Below are 20,847 nucleotides of genomic sequence, written 5' to 3'. Positions count from 1 at the left end.
CTACGTCTTGGTGGCATGACCCATGATGGACTTCTTAGTGTTTCTCTCAGGTTTCAAAATGATTAGATAACACTTTGGTCCAAACAGAGCCACCAAAATGCCCAAACTAGACGCTAAAATAGCAAACACCTCCACTACATCTGCATATTTGCCTGGAGAGCTGATATATGCTGGTATGAACGCTATCCACACGGCACAGAAGATCAACATGCTGAAAGTAATTAACTTAGCTTCATTGAAGTTGTCTGGAAGATTCCTTACCATGAATGCTAGGAGGAAACTGAGGAGTGCTAGTAAGCCAATATAACCTAGTAACACCGCAAAACCAACTGTTGATCCAACATTACACTCATAGACTATCTTTTCAGAATAGTATTGTGTGTTTTTATGAGGAGTTGGTGAGGCAGACACAAGCCAGGCTGTGCAGATTATTGCCTGGATTGAAGTAAGAATCAGAACTGTTCCTCTCTGCTGCATAGGACCAAACCACTTAATGATGTCTGCACCACCAGGCTTGGAGGCCTTGAACACAGCCAGCACCACCATAGTCTTTACCAGGATGCAGGAGACACACAGCACAAAGCTGATCCCAAATACTGCATGCCTCAGCTGACAAGTCCAGAGTCTGGGACGACCAATGAAAAAGAGTGAGCACAAGAAACATAGTTTGAGTGAAATCAAGAGTTGGAAGCTGAGTTCTGAGTTGTTGGCGCGGACCATTGGCGTCTCTTTATGATAAGCAAAGATCCCCAGGACAATAGCACAGACAAATGTTCCTAGCAATGAGATGGTTGTTAAGGAGATCCCCAGGGCCTCATGGTAGGACAGGAACTCAATGCTCTTAGGGACACAGTGGTCACGCCGGGGACTGGACCAGAAGTCCTCTGGACACACGGTGCACTCTGTAGAGTCTAACAAATAGGACAAGATTAAAGGGACACTCGCGTATCTTCTTATAACCTTCTGTACATATACTGTATACATTATGTATCCCTACCTGTCTCATTGCTGAACTCTCCCTCAGAACAAGCAATACAGTCGTAGCAGCAGACAGGTTCTCCTTTCCTTCTGGCCACTCGGGTTCCTGGAGAACAGCTCTCACTGCACACTGAACGAGGAGGCTGCAGAGGAAAGTAAAAATAATCAGTTTAAATATAAATTCCATTCACATCATGAGCTCAATTCAACATTTTAGAAAGCTGGAATTACTTTTGCGGATTGAAAGTTCCAGAAGATTCTGTCTTCATCGAGGGTGAGTTCTTCATCTCCGGAGGCTGTCATCTTGACCACACCTACGTTTTGAATATTTGTGCTTCCATCAGGGAGCCACGCCCAGTTCAATATATCGAATATTGGTAAAGCATCACCATTCTCATCAAAGTATACACGATCACCACCAGATGTGGTGAAGTTGACCTTTTCCAGGTAATAGAGCAGCTAGAAATGGTGATGAGCAGAATCATGAAGAGCAAGAGACGTTAAAAACATACTTAACACATTGTATGCTACAGTTTCTAGCGAACTCAGGATTGCTGGTGCTAAGCGATTAACATTGGACTTTCGAACTTTTTAGGGGCCCACATTGAGGGGCCTCTTATAGCGAGAATCACACCGCATAAATCAAAAGAAAGCCTAACTTGTCCACTTCAATTTTTAAAAAAATCATGATTTTACCATCTTCCATTCTGGAGATATTAGTGCGGCTGCTTAGCTCCTGAATACATAACAATCGTTCAGTTTGTTATAAAAGCATGAAATTTGGTACACTTATAGCCAAAGGCATTACCAAAAGATTTAGATGTGGAGGCATCTTGAATTTTCATCATGGCGCCCATGGCAGCCATCTTTCAAAATGGCCGCCAGCAACAACTGTTTTCTAATGGGTGATGGATATAAAATGATATTGCTGAAAAAATTAGTTGAATTTACTTACAATATGTACTTGGTAATGTGTTTTTTTGATAATTGAACATTTTCATTGAAAATTCAAAATGGCCGCCATTTTTTAGATATGGATGATCTCTGTGTTGAACTATGCATTTTACTTGATGCAGAATCTGAATTAGAAACTTTTGAATTTCTAAGATGTTGCCTTCTATCTCACAAGACTCATTTAGTGAGGCCAAACATAGGGTATATTGCAGGGAACACTATTCACACTCGCCTTCACAGAAACAGAGGGCTGTGCACTGTAACTGAGCTTTTTTGCACTTGCACTTTCGAACACAACCCTTCTTAGTACATTTGCAAGAGACAAGTTCAGGACAGGACTGGCCTGCATCTGGTAGACATGTCCAGAAGGGTTCATAGTCCCCCTCAGATGTCTTTGACCAGCCCCATTTACACGGTGAAGGTAGTTCTGGTGTTGACACCAGCACTTGACCCCACACGTGGCCTCCTTGGTATACTGCTCTCTTGACATGCTCTTCTAGGGCAGCCTTGGTCGGAGGGATTGATTGTACATTGTGCCTCTTTGCAAATAACTTCCTCCTTGCCGTATCTATTTCTGTATATGTGCTGGTTCGGTCATAGAGTAAGATAGTAAACCTCTCAATTGTGGTCATTACCTCCTGTGGTATGTCATTTGGGGCTGAAGACAGTTTCAACAGGGCATGTGTAAGCTCAGGAAACACAGCCCATACAGCCCACGCAGTCTTTTTCCCGTGGCCAGCAAAGCTTGACACAGTGTCACAACCTGTCAATGCATGGAACACTGGTAGTGCAAGCGCTTTCTCAGGCCCTAGCCCTGCTGCAATTCCATGGGCTGCTAAATATCGGAAATTCTTTCCAGTTCCAAAAGCCAACCAAAGCTCATCTTCTGGCTGTAGGGTTTGAGCTACTGCCACAGCTAGCACCACAACATCAGTATCAACCGTTTGAATCATAATTTTATGATGGCCATTTCTTGCTGCATGGGCTACGTGTAATAACATGCGACTATCAGCTTCCTCATGCGTACAAGGAGCAATCGAAGACCCATCTGGGAGGGATGGCTTGCTAAGGACTTCCATGTCACTAGTGACAACAAGTTGTTTATCCTCCTGCACTAACGATTTCAGTAGAGCATCTGAGAGAAAGGCAAACAACTCAGTCTTATTGCTGTCAACTCTAAGGAAGTTTTGCCAGTTCCTGGGAATGGCTGCATCACCCACTACACGTCTCTGAATCCCAGTCCCACGCTTTGCTCTTGTAGCAGCTTTAAGAGACTCAGACAAATAGCGGTCCCACACCAGATCAATCCTGGACACACTTTCGAATTTTCTGGTCAGATATGGAATGAAGATAACATTTGCATAGTCATTGAATGTTTTTACTGAACTTGGTTTCAGCATCTGGATGATGGCTGCACCATCCACAATGGTACAGGTAACCTTTGGACTGTCAGAGTATGAACTGTGAACTTGTTCCAGGCATGTAAGCAGATCACTCTTTACTCCCAGTCGGAGACCTCCCCCATCAGACAGTGCTGGTGGACATGATTGGTTCTCGTGTCGAAAGAACTCCGGTAGGTTTCCATCTCTGGTCTGGCAAGCAATGTATAATCTTGAAAAGAGCTCCATGTCCTGTTTGAGAGAGACCAACTTCTGTTTAGGTTTTGACTCTCTCCTCACGGTTGAAGTACCGAACACCAGCAGCTTATTTTTTGGTATGGTGTCGTCCACTGGCTTTGTTCTCTCAACAAGGCGTTCTCTAGTAAAAGCTTCAAATTTGTGCTCTCCTGTCTGCTTCACCTTTCTGACTACCTCAGCAGCTGAAGGTCCAGCAAGTTCTTTTGAGTGGAGAACAATCAGGTCCTTGCTTTCCTCTTCAAATGGATTTCCAAAGTGATCCATTGCAGTGACCAAAGAGCGTACATCTTTGATGAATGACACCTGGACACTTGTTGTTTGGTCATGGTGACGTGTGTTGTCCGATTTTTTTGAACCAATCTCAAACTCCATTATGGATCGGGCAACTTCTGGTCCTGCTACCATCCACCGCAATAGTGCAGATGGGTTGTCAGTGAGGCCCACAGCACCACCATCTCCTTTGATGCAAGCATTCATCTGCTCATGGGCCTGGTCAATGGCCATGGAGGAAAACGCATGTCTGGTCTTCTGGACAGTGAACTTGCCTGCCCTGAATGCTTGAGCTATGCTCGGGTGTGTCCTTGGTAGTTCAGCCATGTCTCTCAGGTGAACTGGAATCCATCTTGAATAATGGGTATGATCCATTGCATGAAACCATTTGGCTAGCTCTGTTAATGCATCAAGGTACATGGAGAAAGATCCCTCTCGCAATGACCGCACATATACAAGCACGAGCAGCTCTAGCTCAAGAACAATAGACCAGTACTGGAATTGTGGGATGTTTTCTGCTCTCTGGCTGCACCAAGCTTCAAATGCTAGAGGAACTCCATCTGTTTGAGTTTGACAATAGTTGTCATAAGCCCGGTGCTGAAGAACGTTCAGAGCCACTGCTGTAATTTGATGTGCTCTCCTGGTGCGAGTTACATGGGCTGCTTTGAGGAAGGAGTCAGCTTTCCCTGGAGATGAGATGTCAGCTTGCACTAGTGCTTCAACCCAACCACTTCCTTGTAACCAGTTCCCCAACATCTTCAGTGCCGCCATCTCAATATGTAGCCCACCAAACATAACCACCAGCTTGTCTTCACCATATTTGTCTGGCCACTTAAACTGGATTTGTTTTGCCAGGGCGTATAATGGTTGGTCAAATGTGACCACCGGACTCTGGCCAGGATTCAAGTGTTCCACAGCTTTACTTATGACATCAAGTGAATGCTTAATCATGGCCACAGTGTGGGCACTTTCCTGAAACAGTGGAAGGAGAACAATGGAACATGTGGCACGAGTTCCTAGTGTCTGCCGGCTAGCATGGAAGGCAGCCCAAGAGGTATCCAATGAATCATCTGCAGTGCTTTTGTTTTCAATGACCTCACTTGCATTGTCCAACCACTGGTACTCTTCCTTGGTATGCTGGCCAATGCCATCTCTATTGAGTGATTTTACCCTGGTTTCTGGGACCTGTGAGACCTTGATATTGCTAGCAACAGGGGAGACCTCAGTGTAGTATGCTGGCAAGCGATCAATGGTCTTGGAACATCCTCCCTCAGGCCCACTGAGTACAAGAAGGCTTCGGTCAGTCCCTTCACCAACAAAAGATGGATGCTGGATCAAAGAGATTGCCGTGCCATGGAAAGAATCCCTAGCTGTTGTAGAACTGGGATTATGATCAATATTGTCAACAGCAGCAGTGGTAAATACATGACTGCGCAACTGTGGAGGGCAAACTACTTGTTCTCTATGATACTGCTGGCAGACGTGGTTCCCCATCTGAGTTGAGAGCTGAAGAACACGATCATAGGATATGCTCAAGCCCAGATGTGCCATTTTATCTACAAGTTCCCTTTTACGAGTGTGGGCATGCAGCATCAATCCTATGTATAAAGGAACTGGTGTCTCCTGTGCAGTATTGTGTCTGACAAAAGCTGCTGTGTCTGGTTTCCGCTTATGCTTAACACTGTTGAATTTTAGCAATTGAGCAATCGTAAGTGCTGCAGGAGATGTTGCTTCTTCCATCTGGTCTTTGATGCTGGGTCCCTCTAGGACCATATTCACAAGGGTAAGTAACAGCTGTGGCACAGAGTCCTCTTTGCATTGTTCAGGAAAACCATTAAATGGTTTTGCCTCACCAAATATGTGACGGCGGACAATCTGTGCAGCACGTGCAATGTGCATAGCATCGTTGTTGACATCGTGCTCACAGGCTTTGGCAAGAGCAGTGCCAATGTCGTCTTTAAAGGCCATCAGGACATCTCTTCCCTTAGTGTAAGCTCGCAAATCAGGGAACTCGGCAAGAAGTCTCTCTTTCAGACGTGTAGAGTTAACTCTGTTATCAACCTCTACTCCGAGCTGCTCCATTCGTGACTTGTAGAGCTGGGAAAGTTCTGCTAGTTTGAATACAGGTGCTGACCCATCATGTTGTCTGGCCTCTTCTATGTAAAGCACCAACTCGGCAAACACAACACCAGAGTTTGATGCTGCATGTCCCTGGCCATGATCTTCAAGACCTTCTAAGTTAGCCTTTCTGGCACGATTATAGAGACCTACTAGGCATCTGGCATGATACTTGGCTTCAATGGCCATCATGTCCCCAGCGCTAAGTCGCCCAAGTAATTCTGTGTCTTGTAGTAGGGTTGCAGCAGCGCGCACCCGTTTGTCTACTCGAAACATTTCAGCACTATGAAGGCCTTCATTGCCAGCAGGCTGTCTGCAGAATAAACAGATGTCCTGTGTCGTTTCAGGAGTCCGACTTGGTTGGGACCTTCTGAGTTTACATTCTGACTGTTGATCAGGACTTTCACTGCATGCTCGCTTGTCTGCCCTTTTCAACATGGTTTCATTGTACTTCAACCTGCATGTATGATGGAATTGAGCTTTGTTCGCCACCATGGCTGCTTCAATACCATGACCCTCATCCAGTCTTCCAATTGGAAATGTTGAAGGGAGCTGGCCAAGTTCATTAAACTGGATTAAATGCTCTGCAAGTGAAGTGTATCCACTCCCCTTGTCTGCTCGCGTGTTCTGCCAAGGACATCTCAATGCCTCTGACGTGTGTTCTTGGCATATAATACAGAGCTTCCAGTCAGTCTTGACTGTGCAAGAAGTGGATGGTCCTTGACCATCAAAATGCACACGTTGGAATTTCTTTGACATTTTCAAATTTGCAGTTTTCAAACGTTTGCAATAAAGGCCGAGGAGCTATCCTTTTACCACCTTTTACTACAGGAAAACACATTAAAGTATGGGATACAACTAGGTTCGGATAAGAAAATTACCCTACACCTAGCCCGATCGTTCATCCAGTACCATTCAATTCCTGTGCGATCTGTACACCATCTGGGTAACTATATGAAAGTCATATAAAGCCCTGTTACCCTTGGCTCGGCTCTCCCGCGCTGGCACATCCTGTCCATTCAGGTGCGGCTATCTAACTACATCTAAATATATAAACTATTAAGTAGATGGGGCTAACATTAGATAGCATTTAGGAAACTAAACTACACTACCACTAAACTATCACCACAACCAGCACATTAATTACAGAAGAAATATGGCATAATTAAGTGGAGTGTATTTAGCTGGCTCTGAACCCCATGCTGAGTTTCACAGCAGTGGTGTCACCAGTGTGCCCTGGTTGTGCTTCAACATCCACTCTATTAAGATTCCATTCATCAAATGGTTCAGTTGTTTATTTTCTTGTTTATTAGACCAACATTTTAATTACAACAAAATAGATAATAGCTCTATTTTCTTTCAATTAAAATTTATTTTTTGGCCATATGGCTGCCATCTTAAAATAAACAGTGGTCTTATTCAGTTGTGAGGTAGAAGCAAGCTTCTGGCCAATTCCAAAGTTCCAAATTTGAATTCTGCATCATAAAAAATGACTCGTATCAGACCGTCATATAAGTGACGGCTGCCATCATGAAAAACGGCGGCCATCTTGAATATTCAAAGACAATTAAAAACAATCCTAAATACATTTACCAAGTACTAGGTATAGTAAATAAGTCTGAAATATCATATTATATCCATCACTCATGAGAAAACAGTTCATGAAAAATGGCTGCCATGGGCGCCATGATGAAAATTCAAGATGCCTCCACATCTAAATCTTTTTGAAATATCTTTAGCTACAAGTGTACCAAATTTTATGCTTTTATCACAAACTGAACGATTGTTATGGCTATTTGCTGCACTATATTGACCTTTTTCTAACACCTGCTTTTGCCTGCACGCTGCTCGCTTGAAAAAACAGCAGAGATATGGAAGGTTGAAGTTGACAGACATTGACAGACAGATATAAAAATGAACACAAATAATATCATATACATCAGGGGTAACCAACCAGGGGTTCACGAGCTACTAGTAGCTCGCGGGAACCTTTCAAGTCGATCACGAAGTGTCAGACCCATTGGAATGCAAATGCTTGCCTTTCAGGCTGCTTTTATATCCTACTCGTCTCTTTGAAAACGCTTCTGATTGTGATTGTGGACGGACGGATGACGGGGACCAAACGGCGGTGAAAAGTTGACTTCACTGACTGATTTATAAACGGTATTATGTTACGGTTACGGTTTATGACACGATAGCCAAGTAGCAACGCAGCACCGTATAGCCTACATTACTTCCATGTTGCGTAGCACTGTCCAATCTTTGGTATCTTTGGCAGCAGCAGCTGTAGGCTATTTTGACACGATCGCGTTAATGAAACCAAACGCTACACGCGGTGCAGGATTATTATTTCATGTGAATCATGTCAAAATGAAAAGATGATGATGTGGTTGGCACACAGCGCAGCAGCAGCGCAGCACAGCGGCCCGAGAACACAATAAGAAATATAACATTATTATTCTCCTCCTCCTCCAACAACTCGATAACGTTCTCATTTTAGTTTGTTACTCATTTTCTGAGCCATGCAAATAAACAACAACCAGCACTGACTGGAGACGGAGAGGTTCATGTGCCCTGCGCGTAAAGCTTAGCCAGAACAGGACAGTCAGTCATTGTGTCAGCATGGATGTAGCCTCGGAAACCCAGACGTTATATTTCCAGCACAGAGGTGAGGGGGGGTAACGTTTGCGGCTTCTATCTGTTACTTCTCTGACACAGCGCAGTTCAAACAGACTTCAGCCAGTCAATAGTGGGACACCGCACGCTGAGAGCCACATACACAGCTGCATTTGCTTTTTAATTAAGGGCGCGTTCTGAATATACCAGTCTGCAATGCAAACTAATAGGCGAGTGCACTCCAGGGCATATGCAAAGGGAAAGAATGACTTCTGCCCGTGACAATAATCAAAGCTACAGTTTGAATTCTGTACACACGCACACATAGAGCAAAAAATATGATAAATATGAAATATGAAAACTTGTTGAAGTACAACGCATGAGTCAAGTAGCTGCTTTAGTATCAAACCCTTTCCTCTTTACTGAGCCTACTGTCATTGAACTGCTGTCCGATAAAATGCAGGATGTGTTTGCATTAACTTCAGATATTTAAATGGAGATTATTGGATTAGTAAGTGACTGTCACCTGCAGGTCAGAGCTAAAGAGAAGGAATTTTGGTCTCTTGTGAGCAGAGAAGTATCCCCTGATTGTGTCGTGTGCACTCAAGCTGCATGCCTACTTTGGTTCCACGTACTTATGTGAAATGGCCTTTTCACAAATGAAAATAATAAAATCCAAGTTTAGAACTCGTATGACTGACTCACATCTTAATGACACCCTCAGACTGGCAATCACTAAATATGAACCAGATTTCAAAACGCTTGCAGATAAAGTGCAGTCACAGCAGTCTCATTAAAGGTGGGCTGACCCTGAGAGTATGTCACCATATCTGTGCAAATATCATGTTATGTCATGTCATGCCTATGTCATTTGAACATCTGCCAATGTGAATATTCATTGAAATGAGAAACAAAATATTTCTAATACTAATTATTTCTAATTTGTCTTAATATTATTTTACATTGATAATATAACTTACTATAAGTATTTATTCTAATTTAAGCTTTAGTCTTGTGTGGATGTGTGCACATGCATTGAGCCTGTCAGAAATAGCAAAAAAACAAGTGTTTTTTCTAACACGTTTTAGTGGTAGATCTTGGCTTACAATTGGGAATAAAATGGGCTCTTGGGCTTGAAAAGGTTGGTTACCACTGATATACATACTACACTGAATGAAAGCCCTGAATGTCTACTTTTAGGAGGAAAACAAATACACAGTGATCCCATGTACAGTTTGTCACTAATTGGCTATTAAATGCAGCTTGCGCCCACCAGAGAACTTTAGAGAAGGCATGGACCCGAATAACTATTATTCACAAAATAAGGCCTATAGTGACATGTACATACTATATACCGTAAGAAACAGAAGACTATGCTTTCATAAGAAAAATACTAATACTGTAATAATAATAAAAATCACACCCCTGTGAAGTGAGCAGTGCAATGTTGCACTGCTCACTTCACAACAAAATGTGCTCTACCCTTTACATTATGCATTGCCTTTCAACAAAACCATATTCATAATGTCACCCACATTGGTTGAGAATTAGGAGTGAGGAAGACTATTTAAAATACCACATTCAGAAGAACATGTAATTATACATGTAATTATGTTACATGTTACATTATGTTCACCATAAATAAGACAACGTTTCGGCCGTGAACGGCCTTCATATTTATGGTGTATTGAATAAAAAGCAAACACCTTGGAGCAAACCACTGTACTTACCTTAGTCCAGCACCAGACAGGAACTGGATGTGCGCTAAGCCACCTACCTTTTTATACTAATTAACTTTATAAACCCCACAGGGTTTTCTAAGTCTCACCTGCACAACCCAATAATATGTTGATTCAAATGTGGTGTTTTTAAATGTGCAAATAAACAATAAATAAAAATAATCCTACAGGTTAACTGAATTAATATCCCACCTGCCAAGGCTGTATTGTCTGCAAACTGGCACAGCTGTGCCCAGGGAAAGGCCCTCTTCCTGGCACACACTGCAATATGTCATGGAGGGCGTGGGCCAGAGCATACACAGCCTTGTACACATTGTACTCTGTCCTGAGGTCAGACACATCCAAAAATGTAGTTTCTGCCGTTCCCAGGTCCTCTTGTCCAGTACACACCCTTCCACCAGTGTCCACCCACTCTGGTGGAAGGGGTAAAAATTTACACCGGAATGTGTGTTCCCAAAACTGCCTCACCTGAAAGAACACAATTAATTAATGAAAATACCTGTAAATACAATTAATTGATTAATGTAGGCCTTTTTATTATTCACTTCATTCACAGTTTGCAGATACTACAGTGGTACAATTGTACAATGGTACAAAATGTCATAAGGGCTTGTGTCCATTGTGGTCCTGTGTCTCAATATTCAATTCAATGAGACATGTAACTATAGACATACAATTAAACAAATACTTACTATGTTAGCCTCATGGTCATTGTCAGGACGTATTTTTAACAAGAAGTCCTTCAAACCTGGTATCTCTCCACGACGGATGGCAAAACCCAGGGTGCCTCTCAGGTACGGCAGGTAGTGAGGATACTGGAGACCGTCTCCCCACCAAACTGAAGTGGCAGGTAAGATCCATAGCAGACCTGTCACATTCTGCTTAACCACCTGTTCATCGTTTCGAAAGAAATGAAAGGCTTGTCAATACATTCTCATTTTAGATTCTTCTAATTACGAATCCCTAAATTAACATCCTCCACAGATGTATCGTAACACAAACCTCATCCAAGACATTAAACATATAGGGCCCGTATCCAAACATAATGACCACACGAGCTGTGGACGTCTTCATCACAGTGACAATCCTCTGGAGTTTATCCAGGTCATTGTGGAAGGGCAGAGCCTCTGAATAAGCCACACAACCCAGACCAGACTGGTCCAGGCCAGACTGGAACAATCGGGCGGCGTCACGGCCAGCATCATCATCACTGAACAACAGTCCTACCCAGGTCCACTCGAACCACCTCATAGTCTGGAGCATAGCTCGCACCTGAGAAGAATGGACGGAAATGTACTTAGGTTAGATCATACAGAACATGGGAAAACGGTGGCCCAGGGGCCACATACGGCCCCCGTGTTCACTTATGTGGCCTGCAGGTTAATATTGTAATACTGTTATATTATTAATTTCAGCTGTTACAATGTTTACAACATGCAAACATGACCCGCTTTAAAGGTATTGTAGACAAGTTTCCAGTGTTTGTACACAGAATTGATTGAGTGTTTCCAAACAAATTTAAATCTAGCTCCACCCCCCTTCCCCCGTCATTCTATTGGCTGAGCCAGGTCACTTCAGGCTATGGGGTTGTTGTTGCTGCTGGGAGGGACGCTATGGATATTGCGCTCGTATGGCTAAATATGACATTAAAAAATTATGAATTTCTATCGATATCATAGTTACAACAATGACATTGAGTTGACATGTTTTTTTAAGGGTAACTGTAGCGTAATCACAATATCACAAGACTGACACGACGAGTCCCGCAAATGAGGAAGTAGGAAGTAGTGGAGGAGACTCACTGGCTCTCAATTCAATTATCTTTCATTTGTAATCGTGCATATAAAACATATTGCCCCTCAAATGCCCCAGCCACTACAGCATCGTTCATGTGAACTACTTTGTCCACGGTTATGATGATCCGCGACGGCTTGTCACCGTTGGCGAGCACGGGTTGAATGCAAGCTTCAAGCCGGCCGGACTACCCAACCATGCGCTATACATAGCGATTCTCATAATTTCAACAGGCATCATAAACATACTATTTCACATGAAAAATGGTGAAACTAAGATATGGGGATAATATTATACTTGCAATGAAATCGCATTGCGTTTTCATTATAATACTGCTGGGTCGAACACACAGTCACAGCCTCGCGCTGCAATTGGCTAAAAGTTTAAATCCCCTCTGACGTCCCGAGTAGTAAACTGTAGTGGATATAAACAGTGCATTCAGCCAGAGGGGGCCAAAGGGAGAGTGTGCTGTTGCAGGAGAACACCTCAGCATCATAATAAAGGGAAAGATAGAGGGAAAAAAGGCCAACAAAATACATTCATATATATTTTAAATCTTGGCTGGAAACTTGTCTACACTACCTTTAAATTATATCTATAATGTTCAATATTAGTAGCATAATTACAATTTCAATTGTCTTTTTATGTCCAATGCATTTGCATTTAAGTATGTTTAATTTAAGTTAACATAAGTATAAATAAATGCATAATTATGAAATTAAATAAAAATGTTAGGCCTACTTTTCAGGATTCCAATTAATCTTAGCAAAAATACCAAATAATAATTCAGGAGACTGTTAAAAAAATTGCTAAAATAGGAGATCCCAAACTCAAAACGTGTCGCAGTGCAACGCGTGTTGAGCTAGAATGGAAATAGAATATTTCTGCCCAACAATATACGCAATGTGGCCCTCTGGAGTCAGTGTGGAAATATAGTGGCCCTCTGGAGTGAGTGTGGAAATATAGTGGCCCTCTGGAGTGAGTGTGGAAATATAGTGGCCCTCTGGAGTGAGTGTAGAAATATAGTGGCCCTCTGGAGTAAGTGTAGAAACATAGTGGCCCTCTGGAGTGAGTTTGGAAATAATTGTGGCCCTCTGGAGGGAGTGTAGAAATATAGTGGCCCTCTGGAGTGAGTGTAGAAATATAGTGGCCCTCTGGAGTGAGTGTGGAAATATAGTGGCCCTCTCCTACATCAAAGTTGCCCACCCCATGGGTTTGAGTATTCCAGTTTGTTAAACATGAACTATTTGATACCAACACATCTATTGTTATAGAAGTTCACCTGGAAGACAAAACTTGGCATTGTTCTGAAGAAGGATGGGAACTGAGTCCGGTCGCTCAGACAGGAACAACCAGCCGAGTAACTTATCTGGAAAAACAAATACAAAATATCTATTCTGTAATGTACTAAACTAGAACATAGGTATTCAACAGTACGTCTGGTACCCTCAGGGCAGTGCTAATCAACCCGCGGCCCCTGCTTAATGTATCTGCGGCCAACAATGACAATATAATATTAGTTATTTTCACAAGATTTTAGTTATTGTATTTTAAAAGGTTGTATGGCCTGATGTCAACTTAGTATTAACCACTTACTTTGTCACCTGTGATAATATGTTCATTATATGTTCTCTTCACATTTTGTGAATGAAGCCTCATTTTGGTCTTCAACCAGCCAAAATTCTTCCACGTCTCCCACCTTCTCCGCTCCCTCCATTGGCTCCCGGTCGAGTACAAAACTCTGATGCTGGCATTCAAAGCAACCAAAGGTATGGCAACCCCATATCTTGCAAGTCTGATCGAACCCGACAAACCATCCCGAGCGCTCAGATCAGCCAATGCAGGGAAGCTGGAAGTACCTTCACTAAAAACGCCGGGACAACGCTCCACACGTCCCAAACTCTTCTGGCTCCAAAACTATGTAATGCACTTCCCATTACAATCAGAACTGCAGCCTCACTCCCAATCTTCCGCCGTGGTCTGAAAACCCACCTCTTCAGACTCCATCATGGCACTTAGCACTTGCCCTAGCCCCGACATTTTCTTTTGTAGACTATAGATAGCATTTTATGTAGACTTATAGCATTTTTATGTAGACAGCACTATAGAGCATACATAGTTCCATTATATAGATATTCCACTGTTACGTTCTTAGCTTACGTATGATTCATGATAAGTACTTTTTATGTATGTGATGTATTGCAATGCTTTTTGTTATTGCTTAATGTCTAAATTGTAAACTTCATTACAATGTTTTTGTTCATTGAGGTTTGGCCTCATAGATGGAAATGTGGCTTTTTACTCTGTGTTTCCTTCATCTTTAGACTAGTCTTGACTTGTGTAGTATGTTCCAAAATACATTTGTAAATGTTTCAAAATAATACAGACATTTTAGCTTGCAGTCTTTGGACTTTTGGAGTGGCCCCTGAGCCATTTTAAGTTGAGTAGCCCTGCCCTAGGGGATCGTCAGGTTTAATTTAGGCCCCAAAATATTTGGGGAGAAGCAAACAGAGCCTGTGCTGTTTCTACTCTGCCATATGATCACAGTGCAGATTGAATACACCTCTATGTCCTTAATAAGACTATACACCATCACTAAACACAGGTATATTTTACCCAATGTAAAATATTACATAACAAATATTTTTCATCAAAATATATTGAAGTACAGCAATACATGCATGGCAACTTGAGCTACCCTTCTTCAATATTCCATCATGACTTTTCACAAAATAAAACAAGAAATTGATTTCATGGGACGGGCCTATCACTGAAAGATTGTCATGATCATGGCCATAACTTTCAATAGTGCTTTTAACCCTCCACTGTGTGCATTCAGAATGACCAGGTCATAAGCATACATAAGTTAATTTACTAGTTAGATCATCCATGTATATGCACAATGTGCTTAAATGTGCCACAACCAGCTTCTGAAACAGTTTGGTTTATCCTGTCAAAAGCTCAATAAGTTTAAATGTAACATAGGAAGATAGTGGAAATAGTGGAAATACTGTAGCTGGCATTTCCTTAATTGCAGAAATGCATAACACTGTGCCGGTTTCTTTTTAAATCTGAACTGGTTATCTGCAGTAAAGACAAACATTTCCAGATGTACAAACATGATACTTTCCAATACTGTGGAGAGGATGCTGGACAGAGAGATTTGGATGTGCTGTTTGAGAACTTTACATGTCCTGCCATTGGCAATTCAGTAGAATGCAGTGCATTGTCAGAAACAGAACAGTTCAGTAGATTGTTAGTGCATTGTCAGAAACAGAACAGTTCAGTAGATTGTCAGTGCATTGTCTTTGATTTTAGTATCAAAGCAGTAGCATTAACATTAGGCTAATCAGTGAATTAAACCTGCAGGGAATACATGCATTTTCAGAAACCTTCAAGAAAAGATCAGTAAAGTGTGAAGAGTTGGAACGGCACATCTGTAGGTCTGTTTAGTTTACCTGCCTTGACTTTAAGGACAGGCTCTAAAGCTCCGTTCACACTGAAGAAGCAGAAGCTAGCTTCTGCTTCTTGGTCCCATGTTATCTCTATGCAGAACAGCTTCTGCGTTTAAAAGCTGGAAGAATAGCTTTTTTTTGTTTTTGCGTTTTTTTTTTCTCACCGAACCTTAACTTTAAAGCAGCTTTTAAAAGCTGGAGCTTTAAAAATCTGCGTGTAGCCAATCAGAGCACAGCGTGGTTTGAGGAGGCGGAGTTGAGCTCATTTTACGAAACCAAAAAGCTTTGGAAAAGCTGTCCGAGCCAATTGTCCGCATTAAAAAATAAACTTTTTAAATATGGGCTGTATATGAAATATGAATGGATATTTGGCAAGACCATAGCATATTTAGTGATAGAAATTAAAGTTTATATGAGAAACAAGTTGTCGAAGCGGTGAAAACAGGTTGTGTTCCGTGTTCCGTCGCGAGTGTCACGTTTCTGGGGACAAGTGATCGTGCATTCACCCCCCCCTCCGGTTCTCATCGAAGCTATGGATGGACTACTGAACTGAACTCTCCAGAACGCTATCCGTCGCTTGTGGACTGTTTGTGGACTAAACAGTGCACACACACACGGTTGATAAATTAGCAGATATAGATAGATAGACAAACAACTAAACAATATAGTTGTGTCGGAGTTTTCCCCAAAACCTTCCCCGAGAAGAGTGGAGGAGCAGCCCGCTCTCAGCGCGTTTCTGTGCCGGTCCTCGTGTGTTTTGCTGGACGTTTCCTCGCACTAAAATTAATTGCCCTTGTCGCGGGACCTCGCCCTGAGCACAGGGAGTTGACCACTGGTGTACGCTCCTCGACACCCAGTCTCAATTTAGGGGGTCCTCCGCGGGCCGGGCCACAGGGTCCAGAAGTCGGTCCACTTTCGCTCGAGGTTTCTCCTCGACGACGGGGTCTGGCCGCAGGTCACCCGAGGCACTATCACCGTGGTACAGTGGCGCTAGTAATGTACTACAGGAGTGGGGCCTTGATCATACCTTATATCAGTTGTATGTACCCCCTCTATTTATGCAATATGTTGCCCATGTTTTGTGATTGGTTTGCTGCGTTCTGAATCGATAAACCAATCGCATATAAGATTTATTTGAGGGAATCATTTAAATTGGTCTATTGCGTTCATGTAGGCCTATCGATGAACCTCATACCAAAAGTTGAAAGATAGTAGATAGCCTATATTTATAGATAGATAGAACACGTGTGTGTGTGTGTGTGTGTGTGTGTGTGTGTGTGTGTGAGAGAGATATTGAGCACCGTGGAGGAGCCGACACGGGGCTCACTTGCGAGCCAGTTCTCTCTCAGTGCCCCTGCAGTAATTACCCCCTCCCGGTTCCCACCGAGGTGAACAACTGAACCCCGTAGCTGTCTCTGACCGTGGACTAAACACACACACGGTTTATAAATGAGCATATGTATATATATATATAGTCTATAGACAAAGAACTAAAGTCCAGAGTCCCCAGCGCGTCGTATGCACCGCGTGTGTGTGTGTGTGTGTGCGCGAGAGAGATCAATAATTAATAGCCTTTATTATAAAGGCTATTAATTATTGATCTCTCTATGCACATGCATATCATACAACTGATATAAAGTTTATATCAGTTGTATGATATGCATGTGCACAGGTCCGTTGCACTGGACTCCGTTCCGGTGATAATATCACCGTGATATTGATTATTAATTAAGTAATTAAAGTATGCATAGCCTACTACTAGTTGGCACAATGTTTCACATCATCTGCTAATTAAAAGCAAACTTTAAATGTAATGATGCTGTAGTGTAAACGGTGAGGGTCCGTGCCGTGGGGGTGGTGGAGGAGCGGTCTGACTCTACTGCCACATATAGCCAGCCGAGGTCAGTGACAGACAGACAGCGCCGAGATGGGGGCTCCCTTCCACGGGAGACTTGGGACTGAATGTCCGGAAATCGCACGTAAACATAAGCTGTTTTAATTGCTTTTACGACGTGCTGGATATATACAATTGTATTTCTACGGTATGCTCTTTCTAAATCAACATTAACATTACATACAGAGCCGCCATTTAAAAAAATGCCCGGAGGGTTTCGCTCGTGGCCTGGGGGAGACGAGAGCGGAGTGGGGGGGGAGACATGAGCGCTGAAGACGGGGAGGATTGAGATCCCGTCCGTTCGGTTATTTACAAACAAGTTTACCAAGATTATATTATTTATTCATCCATACATAGGTTATGATGTAACTAAATATATAATTATTTCTCCTCTACAGTCGCTATTTTACATTTTAGACTTTCAAATGCGCATCTGCTCAAACTGCCTGTCTCTCGTCTCAAAGCCAGACAGCCAGTCCAGGCAGCTTGAGTGACAGGTACCTTGTACACGCCCACTTTCTCACAAAAAAGCTGCGTCTTTTAGAGTTCTGCTTTTGCTTTTTAAAGCAGCTTCTTCGGTCTGAATGGGGCTTAATTGTACAGTGGTGATTGACTCATGAACCAACAGACCTGTAAAACACAGGTCAAGGGCAGTTACTTTCACTTTCACTTAAAACAAAGGGGGGGAAAATAAAGACAGAATAAGAAAGAAAAATAGCAGCCTACAAGCTCAGAACATGTCACACTGTGACCTTGTTGATCGGCTGTGTTTGATACACCAGCATAATGAAGAAATAGGGCATTAAAAAACATTACAAGTTGAGATATGGAGACAAGGTTTCTTCTCGACAGCAACGATTATGTTCTATGTCTTTCAAACGGCAAAAAGACATTTAATATTTATCATATTATAGATTTTCAAATACCCAAGTAAGCAAAATTAAATAAAATAGGCTATGATGAAAGGGGATAGGAAACTTACCATGGGCACTCTGTATACACCTAATAATCTAGAGAGGGTAATAGAACTTTTTGAGGTACTAGGACCCACAATTCCAAGTACTGGCGGAGAGCCAACACAGCTCTGATCCAGTGTAAACTGCTCCTCTCTCCCACTGATCAGTGACAACGCTGCAGGGACTGCAACTCCAACCGTAAAACAGGTGTCATAGCAATGGTATCCCAGAGTCACATTGGGGAGCAGGCTGGGGTCTCTGTTGATCTCAGCGATGGCAAAAGCCATGGTCTGTGCCATTCTGAACACCGACATGAAAAAACTAACACACACAATTACACTGTAGCCTTGAATATCATTGCTGTCGGGCAGAAACCTTGTATCTCCATATTTAATCGTTCTGTTTAATAAATTACTTACTTTTTCATACTACAGTGTGACAATTTTTTTTTAACTATCCTAGATCCATCCAAACACTTTTCCACCCGACAGCCTATATCTTTGTAGAAATATACACATCAACTAATCATGTTTCTATACATCAAAACAAGGTTGGTGTTGTCTTTGTGATACTCACCGACTGCAGGAGGGCTTCTGTTCCTTGGACTGTGTGAACGTCAGCTCAGGGAACACAGAGGAGATGTGGAATGGAAACAAACCACCCAGAAGCACATCTCCAGCCTTGTACATTCCTCCATGTTTTAACAGTGCCTGTAACTCACAAGAAGAGGACGAGGATGAAGACAAAAGAGAGAAGGAAGAGAACATCATCAAGTATGAAAACAGTTGTATGTCTAAAGAAGTCCTCATGACTGTCCTCCTCTGTCTAACAACCCCTCCCACCTTCTCCATCCAGTGTCCAGTTGTTAGGTTTTATACCCATGCAGTGCCGTCCCCTGTGCCAGATGACGACATTACGTAATCTTCCACAACACCGATCTGGGCCTTTAGGCACACACAGAGGCAGGGCTTAACGTACATAGGTATCAGTGGTGGAAAGTAACAAAGTAGAGTTACTGAAGTACTGTACATAAGTTAAATTTTGAGGTATTTGTATTTTTAATTTCCAATGCTTTTACTACTCCACTACATCTCAAATCCCAATATTGCACTTTTACTCCTCTACATTTAATTGGAAACTGTAGTTACTTTGTAGATTTTGATTATTATTACAAAACATACATTAACCACTTCAGCCTTATATCCATTTCGGCCATTTGAAAATAGCCGATTGCGACGCATTGTGAGCTTGTAGATCAGCTATTTTTAAAAGATTTTTTAGACATTTGAAATTTGCCATATTCTATATAATGAGTAGGCTACTTATACTTTTGGTACATTAAGTACATTTTGATGCCAATACTTTTGTACCTTACGAGAGACAATGGGATCCGCAATAAACTTGTAAATCGGTTCGCAACATGTCACCTTAGTCAATGGCAGGTTGGTGGTCAGTGTCAGGTTGGTGGTCAGTGGTGGTCAGTGTCAGGTTGGTGGTCAGTGGCAGGTTGGTGGTCAGTGTCAGGTTGGTGGTCAGTGGCAGGTTGGTGATCAGTGTCAGGTTGGTGGTCAGTGGTGGTTAGTGGCAGGTTGGTGGTCAGTGTCAGGTTGGTGGTCAGTGTCAGGTTGCTGGTCAGTGGTGGTTAGTGGCAGGTTGGTGGTCAGTGTCAGGTTGCTGGTCAGTGGTGGTCAGTGGCAGGTTGGTGGTCAGTGTCAGGTTGGTGGTCAGTGGTGGTCAGTGGCAGGTTGGTGGTCAGTGGTGGTTAGTGGCAGGTTGGTGGTCAGTGGCAGGTTGGTGGTCAGTGTCAAACCAAACTCAGCTTCTTCTACACAACGGTAGAGTCTGTTCTCCTATACGGCAGTGAGTGCTGGACCCTGAAGCCTGAAGCCAACTCTGCAGAAGTCTCTAGACGGGCGCTACACTAGAATGCTGCGTGCCGTACTTAACATCGGTAAGAGCACACATGTTACTAACAAGAATCTGTATGATGGAATGCCAAGGGTGAGCTAGAAAATAGCAGCCAGGAGAATGAGACTTTAGCAGGACACTGCCAAAGACACCAAGAGCTGCCAGCCAGTAAACTAGTGCTGTGGGAACCAACACACGGGCACCGGTCACGACGACGTCCCACATTAACATGTGCAACACCAACGAGCTGGCCAGATGTATGGAAAACTGGGTTCACTGGAAGACGTCTGAGGAAGACCTAGAGAGAGAGGCAGGTTGCCGGTTAGTTGCAGGTTGCCGGTCAGTGGCAGGTTGCCAGTCAGTGGCCGGTTGACATTCAGTGGCTGGTTGCCGGTCAGTGGCACCTGGACAATTTGGGCACCATAAAAACTGTTCAGCTCTGAAGTTGTTAATCAGAGCAGTGGTCAGTCCTCCCCCCACTTCTCAGGTGGCCACTCCTGATTACCAATGAAGTGTGAGGGAAAACAA

General features: G+C 42.9%; 1 protein-coding gene across 1 annotated transcript; it reads right to left on the bottom strand.

Annotated features, from left to right (window-relative positions):
* Nucleotides 1–19,100, bottom strand: LOC308336505 (extracellular calcium-sensing receptor-like; the record flags this gene model as incomplete). Its single annotated transcript, XM_080793871.1, has 7 exons — nucleotides 1–911; nucleotides 998–1,121; nucleotides 1,210–1,437; nucleotides 10,505–10,725; nucleotides 11,368–11,584; nucleotides 18,609–18,711; nucleotides 18,988–19,100. 7 exons carry the CDS (start codon nucleotides 19,098–19,100, stop codon nucleotides 1–3), a joined length of 1,917 nt encoding a protein of 638 aa, XP_080649997.1.
* Between the last annotated feature and the right edge of the window lie 1,747 nt (nucleotides 19,101–20,847).

The sequence above is a fragment of the Protomyctophum bolini genome (genome assembly GCF_963924005.1).
Source record: "Protomyctophum bolini genome assembly, chromosome: 21".
Taxonomy (NCBI): domain Eukaryota; kingdom Metazoa; phylum Chordata; class Actinopteri; order Myctophiformes; family Myctophidae; genus Protomyctophum; species Protomyctophum bolini.
Note: the sequence above shows the minus strand (reverse complement) of the source record. Positions and strands in the feature narration are given on the sequence as shown.